The sequence below is a fragment of the Aspergillus neoniger genome (assembly GCF_003184625.1).
Source record: "Aspergillus neoniger CBS 115656 unplaced genomic scaffold BO87scaffold_60, whole genome shotgun sequence".
In the NCBI taxonomy this organism is placed as follows: domain Eukaryota; kingdom Fungi; phylum Ascomycota; class Eurotiomycetes; order Eurotiales; family Aspergillaceae; genus Aspergillus; species Aspergillus neoniger.
Genome location: NW_020291188.1, coordinates 42095 through 60275, shown reverse-complemented (window position 1 = coordinate 60275; position 18181 = coordinate 42095). Strand labels below are relative to the sequence as shown.

The 18181-nt window shown below is 50.4% G+C and overlaps 7 protein-coding genes across 7 annotated transcripts; 2 read left to right on the top strand and 5 right to left on the bottom strand.

Annotated features, from left to right (window-relative positions):
- Positions 1-67: 67 nt before the first annotated feature.
- On the bottom strand, positions 68-1530 carry BO87DRAFT_463546 (telomere length and silencing 1 family protein). Its single transcript, XM_025629242.1, has 3 exons — positions 1011-1530; positions 552-940; positions 68-445 (listed from the first exon to the last, which is right to left on the bottom strand). Exons 1-3 carry the CDS (start codon positions 1391-1393, stop codon positions 195-197), a joined length of 1023 nt encoding a protein of 340 aa, XP_025474221.1. The 5' UTR covers positions 1394-1530; the 3' UTR covers positions 68-194.
- Positions 1531-1647: 117 nt separating this feature from the next.
- Positions 1648-3753, top strand: BO87DRAFT_370350 (actin family protein). Its single transcript, XM_025622024.1, has 3 exons — positions 1648-1895; positions 1988-2486; positions 2559-3753. Exons 1-3 carry the CDS (start codon positions 1853-1855, stop codon positions 3433-3435), a joined length of 1419 nt encoding a protein of 472 aa, XP_025474220.1. The 5' UTR covers positions 1648-1852; the 3' UTR covers positions 3436-3753.
- A 389-nt stretch (positions 3754-4142) lies between these two features.
- On the bottom strand, positions 4143-6194 carry BO87DRAFT_411021 (uncharacterized protein; the record flags this gene model as incomplete). Its single annotated transcript, XM_025626390.1, has 3 exons — positions 4143-5198; positions 5258-5843; positions 5911-6194. The coding sequence occupies 3 exons, from the start codon at positions 6192-6194 to the stop codon at positions 4143-4145; spliced, it is 1926 nt and encodes a 641-aa protein (XP_025474219.1).
- A 1542-nt stretch (positions 6195-7736) lies between these two features.
- Positions 7737-9875, bottom strand: BO87DRAFT_401950 (transcription factor domain-containing protein; the record flags this gene model as incomplete). Its single annotated transcript, XM_025625646.1, has 3 exons — positions 7737-8431; positions 8553-9720; positions 9789-9875. 3 exons carry the CDS (start codon positions 9873-9875, stop codon positions 7737-7739), a joined length of 1950 nt encoding a protein of 649 aa, XP_025474218.1.
- Positions 9876-10688: 813 nt separating this feature from the next.
- On the top strand, positions 10689-11948 carry BO87DRAFT_431181 (uracil-DNA glycosylase; the record flags this gene model as incomplete). The annotated part of the gene is made up of 3 exons (XM_025627579.1): positions 10689-11050; positions 11125-11584; positions 11649-11948. The coding sequence occupies 3 exons, from the start codon at positions 10689-10691 to the stop codon at positions 11946-11948; spliced, it is 1122 nt and encodes a 373-aa protein (XP_025474217.1).
- A 417-nt stretch (positions 11949-12365) lies between these two features.
- Positions 12366-14612, bottom strand: pdiA (protein disulfide isomerase PDI1). The gene is made up of 4 exons (XM_025624452.1): positions 13985-14612; positions 13538-13916; positions 12998-13437; positions 12366-12933 (listed from the first exon to the last, which is right to left on the bottom strand). Exons 1-4 carry the CDS (start codon positions 14344-14346, stop codon positions 12567-12569), a joined length of 1548 nt encoding a protein of 515 aa, XP_025474216.1. The 5' UTR covers positions 14347-14612; the 3' UTR covers positions 12366-12566.
- Positions 14613-15223: 611 nt separating this feature from the next.
- BO87DRAFT_381088 (MFS transporter) lies at positions 15224-17859 on the bottom strand. The gene is made up of 3 exons (XM_025624451.1): positions 17593-17859; positions 17243-17452; positions 15224-17183 (listed from the first exon to the last, which is right to left on the bottom strand). The coding sequence occupies exons 2-3, from the start codon at positions 17397-17399 to the stop codon at positions 15499-15501; spliced, it is 1842 nt and encodes a 613-aa protein (XP_025474215.1). The 5' UTR covers positions 17400-17452; positions 17593-17859; the 3' UTR covers positions 15224-15498.
- Positions 17860-18181: the final 322 nt, after the last annotated feature.

Below are 18181 nucleotides of genomic sequence, written 5' to 3'. Positions count from 1 at the left end.
TACTGGATGTATGTCATGGCCTCTTCCCTGAATCTACTTGCATTCCAAATAGACGTTGAATCTTGAGCTTGATTCATATTAGTGAGAAGTAAAGATAAGATAAAATACCAATTGGCCCCGCCTCAAGTCTTTTAGCTTCCCAAATGTATTTCCTGGGAATTCTATATATACTAACTCCCTCAACGTTCAATGTCTCATTTACGGGTAGACTTCTCTTGCATCTCCCGCATCGCTGCTCTGGCACTTCTACTGCCTCCCAATTTGGGCCCGCGCGGAGCCTCAGGCTTGGTTGTCTTTGTATTCCTTGCTCGCGCAACACGACGCCGGGATTGAATGGCATCGAGAAAGTCCCTTCTGAACTGCTCTGCCACCCTATCATCGGCCGCTTGCCCATCCTCACCCACTGCTTCGTCACCTTCCTCTTCTGGCCCCTCGTAGACATCCACTGAATATCGACATATACGTCAGCGCAAAGGACTTGGAGAAGGAAGAAAAACCTCCCAGATAAATCTGGTCCCAGTGCAATATCATGAACCGTAAGGAAGACTCACATTTGCTTTCCCGTAATACTTCCTCCACCAGTCGATCTCGTTCGATGTCTTCACTCGTCCGTCGTTTCCGATTGCGCCACGTCTTCTGGTCCCCATTTGCCGGGGCCATCTTGGGCCCGGAGCTCTGCTCGGTGGGAGGGCTTGGATCGCCATCCCCGGCGAGTCTCTTCGTCGCTGCCTCTGTACGGGCAATATTCTGCAACGTAGTCTCGTGACCAAGATCAATTTCGTGCAGTTTCCCAAGAGACGCCGGTTCGCGTTGGGGAAGGTCAGCAGAAGACAGAGCAGCCGCTTTCGGTTCAGTCGCCGAAGGTGTATCATGCATCGCAACTTCGGTCGAATTATCGCGCCGGTATCGCTTAGCCATTTCAGACTCTATAAAATCCATCCTTATCTTGTTAGTCGCCATTGCAGCTGGAGCGCATGCGAAGCACAGAAACAGAGACGGGGGAGCCGTACATATGCTTGTCAACATCAACTGTTTGGCCAGTATGGGCCGTGAATCGATCGCACATTGCTCGCAATCTTTCATTTTCTTGATCCTCCTCCGCCACGGTTGAAACGGCCGTTTGACTATTCTTACCGGCCAGTGGCCGCGAGGTGGCGGAGAATTCGATGCCACCCTTTCGAGCTCGCTGAAGCCGTCGCGAACGAAGAATCTCTGCTGTGGGGACAGAGCTTGGGGCATCCTGCCAGGACGGAGGTGTAGATGATTCTGAAACACGAGCAACATCTTCTGTCGCAGAAGGCGATTCCTCGTCGTTGTCCTCTGGCCGGCGTCGCTGGAACTTCCGCCTCTTGCCCGGCCGGAAGAGGGAGGCTGGGTCAATTTCTGGCTCCATGAAGTAAGTCCCTGAATTCCCCGGGACAGATAAAGATCCCACTTGGCACTGAGAGATAATTTATACGGAGAGAATGGTCAGAAGGAATTAATGTGCAGTGAAACAAGGAGATAAGACCGAGGCGATGGCGGTAGATGGTGAGCAATCGGTAGTAGTAGTAGTAGATAATAGAGTCCGGCGCGCTCTTCCCGCCGCGCCGCGATTATTCATTCAATCATCGGCCATCTCAAGTTAACTAGTAGTTACCCGTGCCTCCTCCACTATCAATCAATCATCTGCTCTAATCGCCTCTTTCTCTACCTCTACCTCTGCCAACTGCCCCGCTGCAACCGTTGGCTACAAGATCCCCACCGCTCGTCGTCAATTTCGATTACTCTTTCCCTCCCACATCGGCGTCGTTGGTTGAATTCGGGCAGTGAACCATCCTAAAACCCTTCGCCTGGCTCGTCTACGCCGACCATGAATCCCTCCATCCCACCTTCCACGGCTGAATATGGCGGAGGTATGTCAATTCCTCTGTTGCGCGTAGCTGAGGACACATTTATTCCTTGCGCGATACTTTATTGTTAGCACTTCTGACCCTTCAATGTCTAGATGAGGTGTCGGCGATTGTGCTCGACCCCGGCTTCTCGACGACACGAGCTGGATTTGCAGGGGAGGACACACCCAAATCCCTGATTCCGACATACTACGGGAAATATTCTTCAGATGGCCAGTCGAAGTTGGTCTTCGGTGATGATATCTTTGTTACGCCCCGGCCCGGTCTGTCGATTCACAACCCAATGGGTCGCGATGGAATCGTGGAGGACTGGGACATGGCAGAGAAAGTATGGGAATATGCCTTCACTTCGCGCCTGACGGGCCCAAAGCCTGGAAATCCCCTACAGAACGGATTGAACGACGTGCCGGAGGGCGAATTATCTACAGAAATGGAAGGGGTGGAAACCGAGGAGAAGCTGCTTGCTGATAGCCCGCTGCTGATGTCGGAGCCCGGCTGGAATCCCACGAAGTCGCGCGAGAAGACTATCGAGCTTGCTATGGAGAAGTGGGGAACCCCGGCCTTCTATCTAGCCAGGAACGGTGTTCTTTCAGCGTAAGTACCGACCTGTCAGTTCGATGGCCTGAGTCTTATGTAGATTTCGCTAACATGCTTCCTCGCCTAAAGCTTTGCGGCCGGCAAGGCTTCCGCCCTTGTGATTGACATTGGCGCTTCTAACATCTCCGTAACCCCGGTCCACGACGGTATGATACTGAAGCGGGGAGTGCAGCACTCCCCTCTCGGTGGTGATTATATCTCATCTCAGATCCGCGCTCTCTTCAAGTCGAACGCCCCGCAGCCGATAACGATCACTCCTCATTATCTGATCTCGTCCAAGACAGCAGTTGATGCCGGCCAACCCCCACAAGCTAAATACAAGACTTTCGCCCCCGACAGAGCCCCTGACGCATCTTACAGAACACTTCTGGAAGAGCGAACCCTGTCGGAGTTCAAGGAATGTGTTGTCCAGGTTTGGCCGGGCCCCAACAAGCTCTCCGCCACAGGACCCAACGGCGTCTCGAACGAAGAACTGGCCAAGAGCAGCCCTGGCCGGCCCTTCGAGTTCCCCGACGGCTACAACCAGGTCTTCGGAGTCGATCGCTACAAGGTCGTCGAATCCCTATTCGACGCCAAAGCTGCAATCCCGGACCCCGAATCGGCATTCCCCGCACCGACGCCGGCACAAACTGTGCCCGAGCTCATCAAGAATGCGCTGAACGGCGTCGACGTCGACATCCGCCCGCACTTGTTGGCTAATGTCGTTGTCACGGGTGCCTCCAGCTTACTCTACGGTTTCACCGACCGTTTGAACCAGGAGCTCATGCAGATGTTCCCAGGTCCACGCGTTCGTATATCGGCCCCAGGAAACACCGCAGAGCGGAAGTTTGGCTCTTGGATCGGTGGAAGTATCCTCGCCAGTTTGGGTACCTTCCATCAGATGTGGATCTCCAAGAAGGAGTTTGACGAACATGGTCCGAATATTGTCGAGAAACGCTGCAAGTAGAGGCTTGTCTTTGTGATATCTTACTCGTCTTTTATACGTCCTTCAATCTTCCCCTCCGCCTTCTCTCTAAAATTTATGTTCCTTTTTCTACCTTCTGTTGTCTACTGCCCGTAATCATTTTCTGAACACCTTCGTGTGCTATTCATGACTACAGCCCAGGAGAATCGGTGCATCCGTTAATACGATTTAATTCCGGTGTGAATATCGAGACGTAAATGTCTCCTCTTTATATTGTTTACTGGTTCCAGCTAGATGTACTGCGCCGTGCGTCTTACGCGCGTAAGCCAGTAGACGAGCTCCTATGGCCGCAAAGCTGCTGAGGTACTCAAGGTTCCGTCTGGCGCGACCTAACTACAATGTGAACACGAAAATACGTAGGCGCATTACAACAGAGGAAAGATAGATACTTGCTTCACCCTATCTTGTTGTCGTTGAATTGGTTGCACTGCCTTTGCGTTCTGGTCGCGTGGCTCACAGGGCCGAAACTAGAATTTGTCGTACAGAGTAGTATCTGTATTGGGGGTATTACAAGATATTCCCGGGCCCGAAAGGCACAAGGACTTGCTGCTTGCCTTGTTCCACATCGCAAACGGATCAGTTGTTCAAGCAACAATGTGTGGCGAACTTCGGCCCCAGTGACACTGGACTTGGACTTTCAGATGGCATGCCCGGCAGGCTTGAAGCCGCTCGAAAATATACAGGCCTTATCAAGTAAAGACCGTGGCAGGTTCAGAGGGATGTCCGAGATTGTATCCAGGATAAAGCGAATGAGGATGAAATTCTTCCGTATTCACCGGCACGGCTGGTATGGAAGGAAGAGCTGTTATGACCGACTGGGTATCTTCAAGCTCCGCTTCAGGGCCTTGGTTTTCTAGTTCGTTATCATCATGCGCAAGGCTAAATTGGACCGAAAGGACATGGATCCTGGGTCCGACATCCCTCTTTGGCTTTAAGGAATAAGTATTCATCGCGCCAGCATCCTCCTGGAGCCATGCCATATCATTGTTCAGATCAGATCCGACCATGTCCGATTTTATTTGTAGACAGCCATCGTCATTGATGGACGACTCTGCACAAAACTCGCTCCAAGGGCCGGCCTTTTTGGCCTGGGAGGAATCCTCGGTATTGTTTTTCTCTTTCTGCGTTTCATGTTCCCAAGCATCAACTACTTTGTCGGATTTGAAATACTGCAGTAACTGGTTTTTCATCGTTTCTCGTCTCGCTGAAGGTTGAGCAGCAACCGGACGTTCCGTTTGGGCTGGCACCATTGAAGTATGAGCCTTCTGACTTGGTTCCCTTTTGCTTTTGTGCAGGGACTTCAGTGGTTCCAGATATATACTTCGAGCTTTCGATGCCCTGGAAGGTGCAGTGGAAGGGCGCACTGGTAAGGGTTCAGGATGGTCGCTTGCAAGTTCCCTTGTTCTGAGCTTGGATCTGGAGAGACGGCGAAGCTTAAGCACAAAGCCTTCCGAGTCGAAGCCGTCAGTAGTACCGTTGACAGACTTGGCTCGGTCTGGTAGCTTCGTGTGCGCATTACGCTCGTCATTCTCCCTGGCCGCCCTGAGATTCGGAACACTCTTCTGCGTGAGCCTATTACGGTCAGTCGACCGGGAGAGAGTCGCCGTCGCCGGACGGTCCGGAGCACGGGGAAGGGGTTTGTTCGGAGTCGAGGCCGGTGCGCTAACGAATGAGCCTCTTTCCATGAATCGTTGCCGCAGTGATTTCTTTCGGGTCAATCCATTGGTACTTCGCATGTAGGACACCTGTCGAAATCTCAGCTCGGGCACGCAGTTATGGGTTTGACAGTACCCTGGTAACTTACAACAGCTTTTCGACTTGCTACTCCCACACGTCGCTGCAGTTCTGTCGTGGCCAGGCCAAGCTGAAGAAGGGCCGATTGTAGAGCGACACCTTTCCGACGGAGATTCGAAAGTGCTATGTTCCAGCCCTCCGCATTTGCGAGCATAGCTTGGTAGACAGCCAGTAGTCTAACAGGCAATGGACTATGCTTTTCGGCTGACTGTTGAAGGTATGTCCACAGCGCACCCACCGCCTCCCGGCCTTTTTGGATGTCTTTCAGGGAATCTTCGATCGCAGTTGCGAATCGATCAATGGCATGTTCGATCCTGTCATTATATTCGATCATAGAGCCACGGAAACTGCGCTCCTCCAGCATCTCATCAAAAATCATTAGATTCTCGAGAGGTAGGCTGAGATACTTACTCCGTGTGCGCACGTCAATCTGGATGATTAGAAAATCTTCCGAGGTCCTCTTAAGAAATCCATCCATCTCGTCTACATGAACCTGAAGGATTTTCAATACCTCCACGTCGGACTTGGCGAGTTTTCCAACTAGGAGGTGGACCCCAAAGGACATCTGGGCGATGAGTTTCCATAGGGGGTGATATCTAGAGGCAGTCAGTTTGCAATGTTGCTGAGCGAGTTCAAGGGACCGGAGCTCGACCGAGTGCTTGCCTTTCATCGGCTCTCTGGCGCCATTTCCTGCCACAAAGCCGTTCATACTTGGGGCTTTCGAGTAGGACTTTGCGCCTAGATTGAGCATCAATATTGGCTACCCATCTACCGTTCCCAATGCCAATGGCTTCCTGTATCGATTCCTCGAAGGGTCCCTGCAGCTGAGAGATTGGGTGCCTTGAGAACTGGCCTGGTCGCCGTTCCTTGGTTTGTTTGATCCCCTCGCTTGGTCGGGCATTGGCAGAAACTGCCAACCGTCCTTCCCTTTCCGCTGGAGACGCCATAAATAGGTGTAAAAACTGGAGTTCAGTATCCGTGACCTTGTGTTCTAGTTGCACACACACACTCTCTCTCTCCGTCTCCCGTAATTCAAATGCAAATCCGTGAATGATGGGCTATAGTGATATTGCTCGCTCTGCGCAACAACAGCATTGTACAGGTAATTACCTCCTCGCGATCAAGCTGCACACGGCCGAACCCTCAGCGGGATGTCTAGGCGTAATGAAGGGGTTGCTCATAGTAGTATCCTTGCAGTAAATCTTTTTATCAGGTCGAGCAAAGAGCGCATATGAGCAACGACAATAATTTTTAATGGCTGTGACGAAGACATGTAACGGAGTCCGCAGGCCTCCGTGTACACGTTGCTGTATATAAATGGAAACACGCACACGCACACGCACACGTATACACACGCCCGTGCAGACACAAAGTGGAAGGCGGGTGGGGTGAGGGCGAGGGTGATCAATTGCTTGATCGTTGGGTAATTAAAGAAAGAAAGAAAGAAAACGAGCAAGCTTCAGCTGTTGATTAGATTGCACATGGGAGACGTGACATGTGTCAAAAGAGTGGTGGGACCGCCGCAGGAACTAAATTGATAGCAATATAGGCGAGGCGAGGCGAGGGAGGAAAATGTTCGAACAATCAGTGGGAATTTGCGCCCAATCGACCCCGCCGATGTTAGTTAGGGCTGAGGTTGGTTTATCTTCAGTCTGGGGACCCGGACAGCTAGCTAGCTTATACAAGGCACAGACGGAGTAGGCTGTAGATGAAAGAGGTAGCAAGTGGTTATCACCCAGTTTATAGAAGAATGAAACGTAGAACAGACACTAGACGGGTTGGAAAGGGGGTGGAGGGGAGTTGGTTGAAAGTGGAGGTCAACAATTTAAAATTACAAGCAGCCGACAGGCAGCCCTCATGGCCTTCCGGGCCTTACGAGTCACGAAAAAAAAAGAGCCAGGATTCATGGAAACGGGGCTGAGGCTACTTTGTAATTAGCACAAGCATAATTCCATTGACAATGCGGATGGTGGACACCAATGGCGGTCCTCCAGCGGCTGGCGTTTAATGAGAATCGTCGGAAGATGACGATCTGATGTCGGGCGACTCCACTTGGCCGCAACACGAACCGGTCAAGACCGGTCGACGTCTAGACTCCCTCGGCCTCTCCTAACGAACCATCTAACTAGTCTGGCCCCCTCGTCATGCCATGCCTCTGCGTACTCTGCCTGCCTTGCCGCTACCTTGATCATTGGCCCTGATCTTAGCGAAAGGATGATCTGATAAGCTTGTTGGGCTCTCACCTCTGTCTGGGCCGGCTACTTCGCTATATTCAGCGACGAGTTACTCAAGTGCTACATGAAGTAAGCTTGGCCGAGTGATGAGCCCGTCAGCCTTGGTAGCGAATAAAGATCGGCGCAAATTCGAGCCAATCCTTGTCGTCGGTCTTGCGAACCTGCGCGCAGACCCTGATGCCGGCCCCCGAAGATGCTGTAGCCAGGACTACGCTCGCCCTAAGCCGAGCCTGGAATTCCTGAGGGGGTATCCTACTAGGTCCCGGGAGGTGGCTCTGCCATGAACAAGGGGTCCCAGAAATTGGTGGGCAGAGAGAGATCGAGGAAATCTCCAAACAACGTGTCGATGTCCGTAAAGCTGTCATGTTCAGGGTCTGGGGCACTGATATCTTGCGAGTAAAATGGCCGGGGCGGAAGTTCCTGCCCTAGCGCAGTCGAGGGCGCCCCACTGCGTACATTACTTAGAGTGCCCTGGGCGGGATCGAGAGACGAATCCGGAGGCGGGGAGAGAGACGCCCTCGGATTCTGGGTTATGGGCGTGACGGGACTGGCAGCCCGGCCATGTTGGTGATGTCCAAGATCGGCCTCGTCAATTTGGTGCAACGCTTTCCGGCCCAGTCGTGCCGTTGCTTCTGCAGAATACCAGAGCCCGCCCAGTTCTTCGAGCAGAGTACAGCAAGCTTCCAGGCTGGTTCGGGCTCGATCAAGATGCGTGATGAGCTTACTTGACCGAAATTGTTGATATGACACACCCATAGAAAGTGCTAATGCGTATGGAACAATCGGCAAAGGCGGTAACTCTTGGGAGCATTCGATAGCAGCAATGGAGTGGATTCGGATGGCAGCAAGGCCTTGGCGGACATACGAAGGCCTGGACTCATCCGACCGGTGGGTAACCTTGTATCTGCATGACAGTATGGCAACTGCATGATAGTAGAGCTCAAGGAGACCTTTTCTTTCCGTGATTAGCAAACCGTCCTTGGAAACAGATCGATCCCCTTTCCCTCTGAGCTAGGCCGTACCATTTCTTCTCAGACATGGATTGATGGAAGACATGCTAAAGAGACATACCTAGTGTAGCGAAGTCCAGGTCATCTTGCAATTTATCGCCTGTAATGCCTTCAAATGCAGGGAATTCGCCCTCCCATCCAACTGTATGGTCCGATGATGGTCGGTAAAGCGAGATCACGGTCGACAGTAGATCAGATATTGCAAACCAGATATCAAAGGCGGATCTGGGAGAGATATCCTGAATTTTCGGTTTCTCAATTCCGATATCGCAGTCGGAGAGGATGACTGGGCGACCACCAATACAGGCATGCATCCTATCCAGGCCCCATAGGCACCAGAAAAGGTTGAATAGAGAATCGCCGGGTGCCCGACCCGGTCGGTCCAAATGCAGGCCTACCGTCTGAGCTTGATGAATGGCCTGACACAGGTGCATAGACGCCGTTTCTGCACCTTCGTAACCCTCACAATGCAGTGACATAAGGGTCAAGATGCGGATACGACAAAGTCTATCAGATTCCAGCCCGACATTTAAAGCGACTACCAGTCCTTGATATAGTTTAGAGCAGAATGAACGAGAGGAAATGAGGGGACCATCATTGCTAAAGCGAAGGTGAGGACCAGCCGCCCTATCTTTAGCAGCGACAAGGCAAATGGCTCTCTCCAGAAAAACAGATGCGACGCCATCCGAGTTGGCTTGGGTGAAATATGCCTGGTCGACAAGGGGCAGGATATGGTTGACCTTGCTGAAATAGATGGAGAACAGATGATGGCGGGTAGAATGGGGCAAACGGCCACAGGCATCCATACCAGATGAATGTTGTTGATCGAGCGCGGACGCGACGGATTGTAACTCTGGCCCATTTTGGGGATGGTGTCCGGTCCACTCAGGATCAGTATTAGGCACATGTTTTCTATGACCGTGAACGTCGGAGGAGCTGATCCAGAGCCCGATTCGATCGCGCAGATGGCTTGCGTTGGCAGAGTCCAATTTCTCCCTGATCACAGCTTCTGGATTCAGATCTCCAACAAACCGTTCAGTTTGGGAGGTGCTCGAGGGCACGCTGCTTGGAATGCTAAAGCTACCGGCTAGGGTCGTATCAACCGGTTGATCGCCGGTGACCGCGGTACTCTGTTGTTGCCGTTGAAGCGGTACATGGCTGCTAGCGCCTGTCTGTAGGACGTGATTATGGCTTTCGCCGTTTGCTGTGTCTGGATGGCGGCAGCGTTTCTTTTATTGATGAGATGAACTCGTCAGAATTTAGCCACCAGTCCACCACAAAATGGGAGATCACATACCTTTCGTCGTTGACAAGTCGCACATGCTCGCAACGCCCGCGTCCGGCGTCTAGATTGAGGGGTATCGGCAAGCCAAGTAAGCTCCATGGCTTTTCTTTTTTGTTTTTATTTAATGACTCAAAAGTAATGACTCGCCATGCCAGGTGCTTTTTAGTCTTATTTTTTCTGGGTAAGCAGCGTTTTGTGTAAGTCGACGACTAGTTCATGATAAAACGGTAACTAATCGATTAACCAGGTCAACTACTTAGTTTGAGTAAATAACGTGTATCTGGCCATTAAGGATATTCCCGGGTTGACTTGCACGTACCTTGGTTGATAGGCAAGGAAAGCAATGGTCTAGATCTCCAAGGATCAACTTATTTCCTACCTAGTAGTCATTACAATGTAGTTTATGCTCTAGTAACTTACGGGGGAAGTACTGGATTACGCCGTGACGACATCCAATGCTTATCGAACGGAGAATTGAAATTCCTCCTCCCAGACGGTCCGGACCTGTCATGGACGCCCAATTAACGCGTGGTTTCGCGCAACTGCGACGCGTTTGCCGGCCAGTGCTCCGCTGCGGCTGGAAGGGTTTCTTGAGTATCCATTCCTATGCATTATCTCCTGACGATTCGACCTATTCGAAGGATACTGTCACCCAGGTGAGTCCATTGCTTTTGTGAAGGGCTTTCCCTGTCCTTCTTTTTCGCTTCCTCATCCTTTCTCTTTCTTGTTCTTCTTCTTTACCTTCACCTCACTCTTGTGATTTTTCAAGTTCCCTTCCCAGCTTCATCTTCGCTACTTCATCATCTGCCTCGTCTCATTCAATTCTTCCCAATCGATTTTCCTGGCCCCCATTCTCTGGAGACATACTTTCTCACAATCACCTACAAAAGGCGACACACGATTGTCGGCAACATGGCCGGTAGAGCGGGCATGAAACGTGATGCTAATCATTTGACGACACCAGAGGCCGATTCTAAGAAACCCAAGGCCAATGGAAGCATCACTTCATTCTTCGGGGCCCCCAAAAGCAAACCCAACGATCCAAAGCCCACTTTGTCTTCATCGAGCTTCAACAAGCAGAAATGGGTCGACTCATTGACTCCAGAACAAAAGGAGCTCCTCCAACTTGAAATTGACACTCTCGACGAGAGCTGGCTGGCACAGCTTAAGGAGGAAGTCGTCAAGCCGGAGTTCCTAGCGCTGAAGCGCTTCCTCCAGAAGGAAAAGCAATCGGGGGCTAAAGTCTTTCCTCCCGAAGAAGATATCTACTCATGGTAAATCGCCGTCGTCTTTCAATTTGACGCTATCATTTATATGAGCAATCGGGGTAACTAATCCTGAATACTAGGTCTCGTCATACGCCTCTCCACAAGGTGAAGGTGGTCATCGTCGGCCAAGATCCTTATCATAATTATAACCAGGCTCATGGTCTTGCATTCTCCGTCCGCCCTCCAACTCCTGCCCCGCCTTCCCTCGTCAACATTTTCAACGAAATTCATAATGACTATCCCTCTTTCCAAAGACCCGCAAACAAGGGTGGCCTTCTCATACCCTGGGCTGAGCGTGGTGTATTAATGCTAAACACTTGCTTGACTGTACGCGCACACCAAGCCGCTAGCCATTCAAACAAGGGATGGGAATTGTTCACGCAGAAAGCCATAGACTTGGTGGCCCGAGTACGGACGCGCGGAGTTGTTTTTCTTGCATGGGGAACACCCGCAGGGAAGCGTGTGACAGGCATCAATAGAGCGAAGCATTATGTTCTGCAATCGGTCCATCCAAGCCCGCTAAGTGCGTCAAGAGGATTCGTAAGTAGATTCTTGTCACCATCGGTTATTGGCCATATGATTTTGACGTTGGATTATTTTGCAGTTCGGAAACCAACATTTTAAAAAATGCAACGAGTGGCTTGCTGAACGTTATGGTGCCGACGAAGTCATCGACTGGTCATTGACTTCGAAGAGCAAAATCAGCTCACCTTTTAGCACCATCCAAAGCCCTGCTCTCACTGGTGCCCCGAAAAATCCTATCGCTAAGGAGTCGGATGCTAGTTTGGTGAAGGAAGAGGTTTCCAAAACAACAGAGCCTGCCAAATCTACCGAGGCCGTTGACGAGTTTGAAGACGATCTCGATGCGCTGGAAGCCCTAGCAGCAGCAGAAGTGACCAGGTAGATGCTAACACTGGGTACTTTGTAAAAGTTTCACAAAGTCTCTTTCCCTCATTGCGTCTCTATTTCCACTGCTCATAACCCGAGGGAGCTAATAGAGTGAAGTCGTGATTAAAATCAAGCCACCGTTCTGGGTCATGAATCACGGTATTATTCACCGTGTCCGCTTGCGTGAGACTGAGACGGTGATGATGTATGGTTTAGATGTCCAAGTCTTATTGCTCTTTTGCTCTTTCTATCCTGGTACACACTTCGCTTGGATTTGGGGTCACGGTGTCGGGATTAACAACTGTTGCAGTCATTGACGTGCCAACCCAGCCTTTGTCTACGGCAAGAGTAAGATTCAGTCATCGGGCTCACCTATGAATGCTACACATGGATTTCCGTGGACTTCAGTTTCGGACAAGCCTGAGTTTCATTCCATGGAATAAGGTAGACAAGTGTGGAGTGAATTGTATTTTCACCACATTGGCCATATAGAAATTGGTCAATTTAGCTAACAAAGTCAACCAGTAACGGATTGGTCAAGAAATTACAAATGGCAACAATGGAAAATCGATATTTCAGATAATTAATGATTGATACGGCACAGTACTAAGCGGGATCATAACCGGAAGGCCGTTTACAGTTCATCATGTTCTGCCTTCTCGTCCTCTGTGGCAGCCGGGGTCTCGGCCTCCGTAGCGGAGGGAGCAGCCTCAGTCACATCACCGCCGTCCTGGGCTTCCTCAGGAGCGGCATTAAGGGCGTCGACGTTGTGTTTGCCATTCTCCTTCACAAAGTTGGCAAGATCCTCGACAGTGCGCTGGCCAGAGAACTCAATGGGAGAGTCCTTGGCACCGGCGGGGTAAAGTCGGATGGTAGGGAATCCAGTAATCGGGTCCGGGACATCGTTGGCCGTCGCATCGATTTTGGCGATGGTAACCTTAGCCGCCAATTCGGGGTGGTCAGCGTAGAGAGCTGCGAGCTCATCATACTTCGGAGCAAGACTATATTGTGATCGTTAATTGGTTGCGCTCGTACAGTAAGCCCGGGAGGATTGTATAGACTTACGCTTTGCAGTGTCCACACCAAGGTGCGTAGAATTCGAGCAGGACATCCTTGTCATTGTCAATGACGAGATCCTTGTAGGAATGAGCCACAACAACCGTGACGGGACCCTCCTGAGACTCGGGAATAGGTTCCGACTTGATGCTAGGCTCAACCTTGCCATCCAGAACATCCTGGATGAACTTCTCAACCTCTTCGGCATCCAATTCTTTGGCCTGGTCGTAGGGGTATTTGGCATTCTTTGCGGGATCCTGGATGGCGAATGCCGGGAATTTCTGAGAGTCGAGGTTGAGGTTTCCAGCGTGGGCACCAAACATCTTAGCGTCAATAGTAGCGATGTTGATGGCACCCTTGTGCTTCTGGGCAATAGGCTTGAAGTCTTCGGTGTACTTTTCGCGCTCCTCCTTGGTCTCGGCAAAGATATAGGCCAATGGGATTCCAGCCTATGTTCAAGAATGGTTAGCCAGTCCAGCCAAAAACTTGGCATCGAAAGTCAAGCCGAAATGCAAGAAAATGCCAGGTTGACGAATAGATCCTACTTACCCCGATATAGCCAGAGTAGGTCTCGGGGCCAATCTCGCCCACAAGGGGAGTACTAGCGGATTTCACCCAGTTGTGAAGGGCCTCCTGTTCGATGTCGCCATCGTAAATAGCCTTCTTCTCATCGAAGTCCTTGTAGAGCACGATGGAGGGCTGCTCGACACCTTCCTTCTTCGCAATGGCCGCATCATCCGTTGCAGCAAAGAGGTAGTTATCCCGCTGAGACTCAGCATATTTCTCAAATGCCTGATAAGTCTTCTGGTCGTCGGACGGGATATAACCGATCACGACAATCTTGTCCATGGTCTTGATCTCTTCCAAATTCCCCTCGTTCACTGAGGATACTGCAGGAAGTGACTGCTTAATCATGTAGGAAACGATACTAGGAAACACCGTATGGGTCAGTGGCACATCACATACATGACAGCGTTTTTTGAGGCTTGAACTCACGATTCTGTTTGACGCGCGCCCTGGTACGGCTTGCTAGAGTCAACACCCCGGAAGATCTTGAGGGTAGGGTAACCTTCCACCCCCTGACTCCGGCAGAGATCCTCCTCGGCGGTGCAGTCAACCTTCACCAGAGGGATATTCTTCGCCTTCAGCTCCGTGGCTGCTTCCTCATACTTTGGCGCGAGGGCTTTACAGTGGCCACACCAAGGAGCAAAGAATTCGGCAAGGACGAGACCATGCTCGTTCATGAAGCTCTCAAATGTGTCTTGATCCAGTGAGATAACATCAGACTCGGTATCAGCAGCCGCAGCCACCGCGGATGCTCCGAGAAGGCTAACGAGCCAGGGCGCGAAGGAGCGCATTTTGAAATACAGAAGAAATAGCAGCGGAGTCGGGGACAATGGGAGGGGGTATCGCGATGGATGTCTGCTTTTCCCAGTGGCTTTCGAAGAACCTCGAAAGTCAATGAAAATAAACAATAGAACGCCCGGATTAGAGGGAGGAGAGGGGAGGGAGAGGAAGGCAGGTGATGCGTAGAGCAGAAGGGGCGAATGAGAAGGCAAATAGTTCTTAAATAAATAGTACAGTAGTATCATAGGCTGATCCGCCTGAATTAACTAGCTAATCCACTACTCCTGTAGCTATGAAGAGGCGATGAGGACAGTCTGTTCTTTCTGCAGTCAGCTGGCCTGCTGAGCATTCTGACTGGCTCAACCGGACCCGCCCTGGACAGCAAGGGACCTTCATACCAAGGGACTGGTAATCTAGGCATACTTCACTTAAGAAAGGGTAGTACCAGGTAGATACCTAAACCGATGGCTACTAGCAACTTGGTCGATTGACCGGTAGGGATGGTAGACATAGGTGCATGCTCAGGCACATGGGACACCAGTATCCATGATGATGATTAGTTATTATTGTGAGACCATAGTGTATCTCCCCTGGAGAGCTACTTACCCACTTTTGTCTTAGTGGTACCGAGGTACCGCCCCTACATCGACCAATTTGGATCCCTTTATTACTTAATTAAGTAACGGTTCAGTTACTAGGTTAAATTAGTTATTTACTTGCTGTACTCCGTAGTTGCTAACTAGATACTACTTGGTATTCAGTCATTCCTCCTTTACCCTACCACCCCCCCCCCTCCAAGGGTTGAACCTACTCCTGCGGACCTTCCAGCTGGCCACATTCCAATGGCAAGGTCTCGAATTACTTCTATTTAACCATAGTAATCACACAATAATCTACATGCAGCCCAGTTTATTGTGCTCCTCCTCCACACCGTTGTGTCTACCTACTATGCCGGGTAATTAGGTGCAAGTACTGGTGGACACCAGGCACGGCGCATGCCGCCTATATAGTTACTAAGCGCCATTAAAATAATCAATCCAGTCCCTTAGACCCGGGGTAAAACAAACAGGGCCATCGTTCGGCCACACAAAGTAACACCTTCGGGTGATTGCCACATCTACTCAGACGAGTAAAAACATGAATTACGAGTCATCCTATCCCCTCTATTCCACTAGGTTCGCGTTATGAGACGGGCATTGGGTGACAGCTCCATAGGCCGGTACCTCCTGTCTGGCTCTTCCCTCGAGTTCCTTCGAAAGTGAAAGCGCGTCCCTCTTTCCACGCTCTACATCGACCAAGAGCATTAATGGTAAAGGAAGCAAGATCAGGACAGCCAGGAAGACGAAGGCAGGTCGGATTTCCCCGTAACGATCGGTGATGATTCCAACAATGGCGGGACCAAAAACACTGGAACCTTTATCAGTGATGGCATACAAAGCATAGAATGCAGCCTCATATCCCGGAGGGATCAATTCCCCAAAGAAGCTCCGACAGTATGAAGAAAGTCCACCCATGACGAGTCCGTATATGACACCCAATGGGTACATCTCCCATGGTTGTTGGAGGCCTAAGTACCCTAGGCTTTTAATTGCGGGGATAAAGCCTAAGAGACCATAGAGCGGCACAAGCTCGAATAAAACAATGCAAGCAACTATCGTTTGTGAAGCTCGGAGATTGAATGCTCGCGACACAAAGCTCCAAGAGAATGCTCCAAAGACTCCTGCAATCATCGTAATGACATTTATCAGCCCCAAAGCGGCTGGTTGCATTCCCAGTTGTGTCTTTGCAAACAGAACGGCGGTCCCGCTGACTGTCGCGATACCATCACTTAAGAGGAACCAAGCTGCCAGGAACAACACGATATCTCTCAGATGTCGAGTGCGCATTATTGTTCTGCCCAAAGATTTCCAAGCGTATGCCATATAACTAGTCCATGTACGAGTCTCTTTCCCATTTGGAAGGGGCGGGCCGGGCCGGGCACGTAGCCACATTGCCGCGGGTATGGTGAAGGTAAACCACCAGAGCCCAATCAAAAAGAGGACTAGGCGTAACGAGAATGTTGTCTGGTGAGTTTCGACAACAACTAGGATGCAAATGGCTTGCAGTATCACTGCACCTATGTATCCGATGCCGATCCCGTTTGAGGATAACTTTGTGGAGAGCTTCAATTCCTGAGAAGTTTTCGAGGCAAACACTTGAGTTTCATCGCCCGTAGAAGAGGCATCGCGGCTTTGTTCTGGCCGAAGCAGTGATGTTGTTTCAGTTCCGTCGGTTTGACCCGAGCCATCGGCGGTAGAGGTCGAATCATGGTTGGTCTCGGCGGGTGAATCCTCCTCACCATGTCCACCCAGCAATATGGGATGATAGCGAACCAGCAGAGGCAGAAAAGAATTCAATAGTACAAAAGAAGCTCCAAAACATGTATTAGCTATAATCGCTAACAACCCACCTAGAAGGTAGAGCCTTGGAACGACTGCAAGGAACAGCATCGTAGAAACGGAGCCAATAAGTGCAAAGATGACCAACAGCATTTTGCGGTAGCTTCCGTGATCCGCAGCACCTGACATTGATATTATCAAAATAGCTTGTATGAACACACTCAGTGAGAATGTGTACATAGCGAAGCTTGCAGTGTTGACTTCAACGCCGAGTATATGGATAATGCACTGGCTTGTTCTCGGTGAGCCTGGTTTGATAGATGCAGTGGCATCAAAGATGGTGTTCCATGTCCCCGATGGTGAGGTAGGCTCTAGAGAGCTCCAAGAAGCACTGCACGGTATTGTCTTATCCGAAAGAAGTACACCGCGGTCTCGAGCCATTTGCTCTAGGGTGATGGGGAGGAACGATCCTAAAGTATATTAGAAGGTGTACAAATTTTACTTCTCGGCCTGTTTAAGAGATACATACCCATAGCGCACACTGTAAAAACCTCGGCAGCCCAGCCATAGCTGTACCATCCAGCGAGCTCCTTCTTAGATGTCGGTCTGGTGTCATCTCCGGGGAATTCTGGAGGCGGACGAATGGAAGCGGTTTGAACTTCCGGTGAATTGGTGCAATTCTGCATTATGAATTGCTCACATATCCAAAATTGAGAACAGCTAGACCGAACACGCGTGTCTGTAGAATGTTGTTGAAGCTGGTTAACGTATACGCTGGAACAAGTCGTACAAACGGCGGCTTTGGTAAATTGATAGTAGATTTATAGGTATGCTATACGCATAATGACAGCTAAAAATGAATAGAAACCTGCTACTTACAATTGAGCTTGCTTTGCTGTGAAACGGAATCTGCAGGAAAGATGTTGGCTGGATAATAGTAGTAGTGCTATTGATGACGGTGAGGCTGGAAGCGAGTAACAGGCAGAGCTCGGAAAAAGGGAGGAAACGTCAGCAAAAGCAACACATGAAGGGCGTAATGATGTTCTCTGTCCAGGAACTGATTAATAAAGTTTTAGTAGTAGGTTGATTGATAGCTCTCCGGTCCGACAACCGTATAGCGCGGCCGGGGATGGAGGAAGCTTGGAGACCTGGGTCGAGTACTTATCTACTTATCTAAAGCGCTAAGGAGCTCTCTCTAACCAGGTAACTTGCGGAGAACCTAACCCTTTGGTCCTGGAATGCGGTGTAACTGTATGATAGTGGTATTTATATTACCTGTCATATACTATCGGCTGATTCACTTCAACGAAGCTAATGTATGGTATTGTAATTTTAGCCGGGCAGAAAACTAAGGCACAAAGGCACCAAAATCTAGCTACTGGCTGATCCCGTGCTCATGCATTTGCATCGCATCGCGCAGGCCTCATCTTTCGATCATCCACCAGTACTTTCACAGATCCTCAACGCT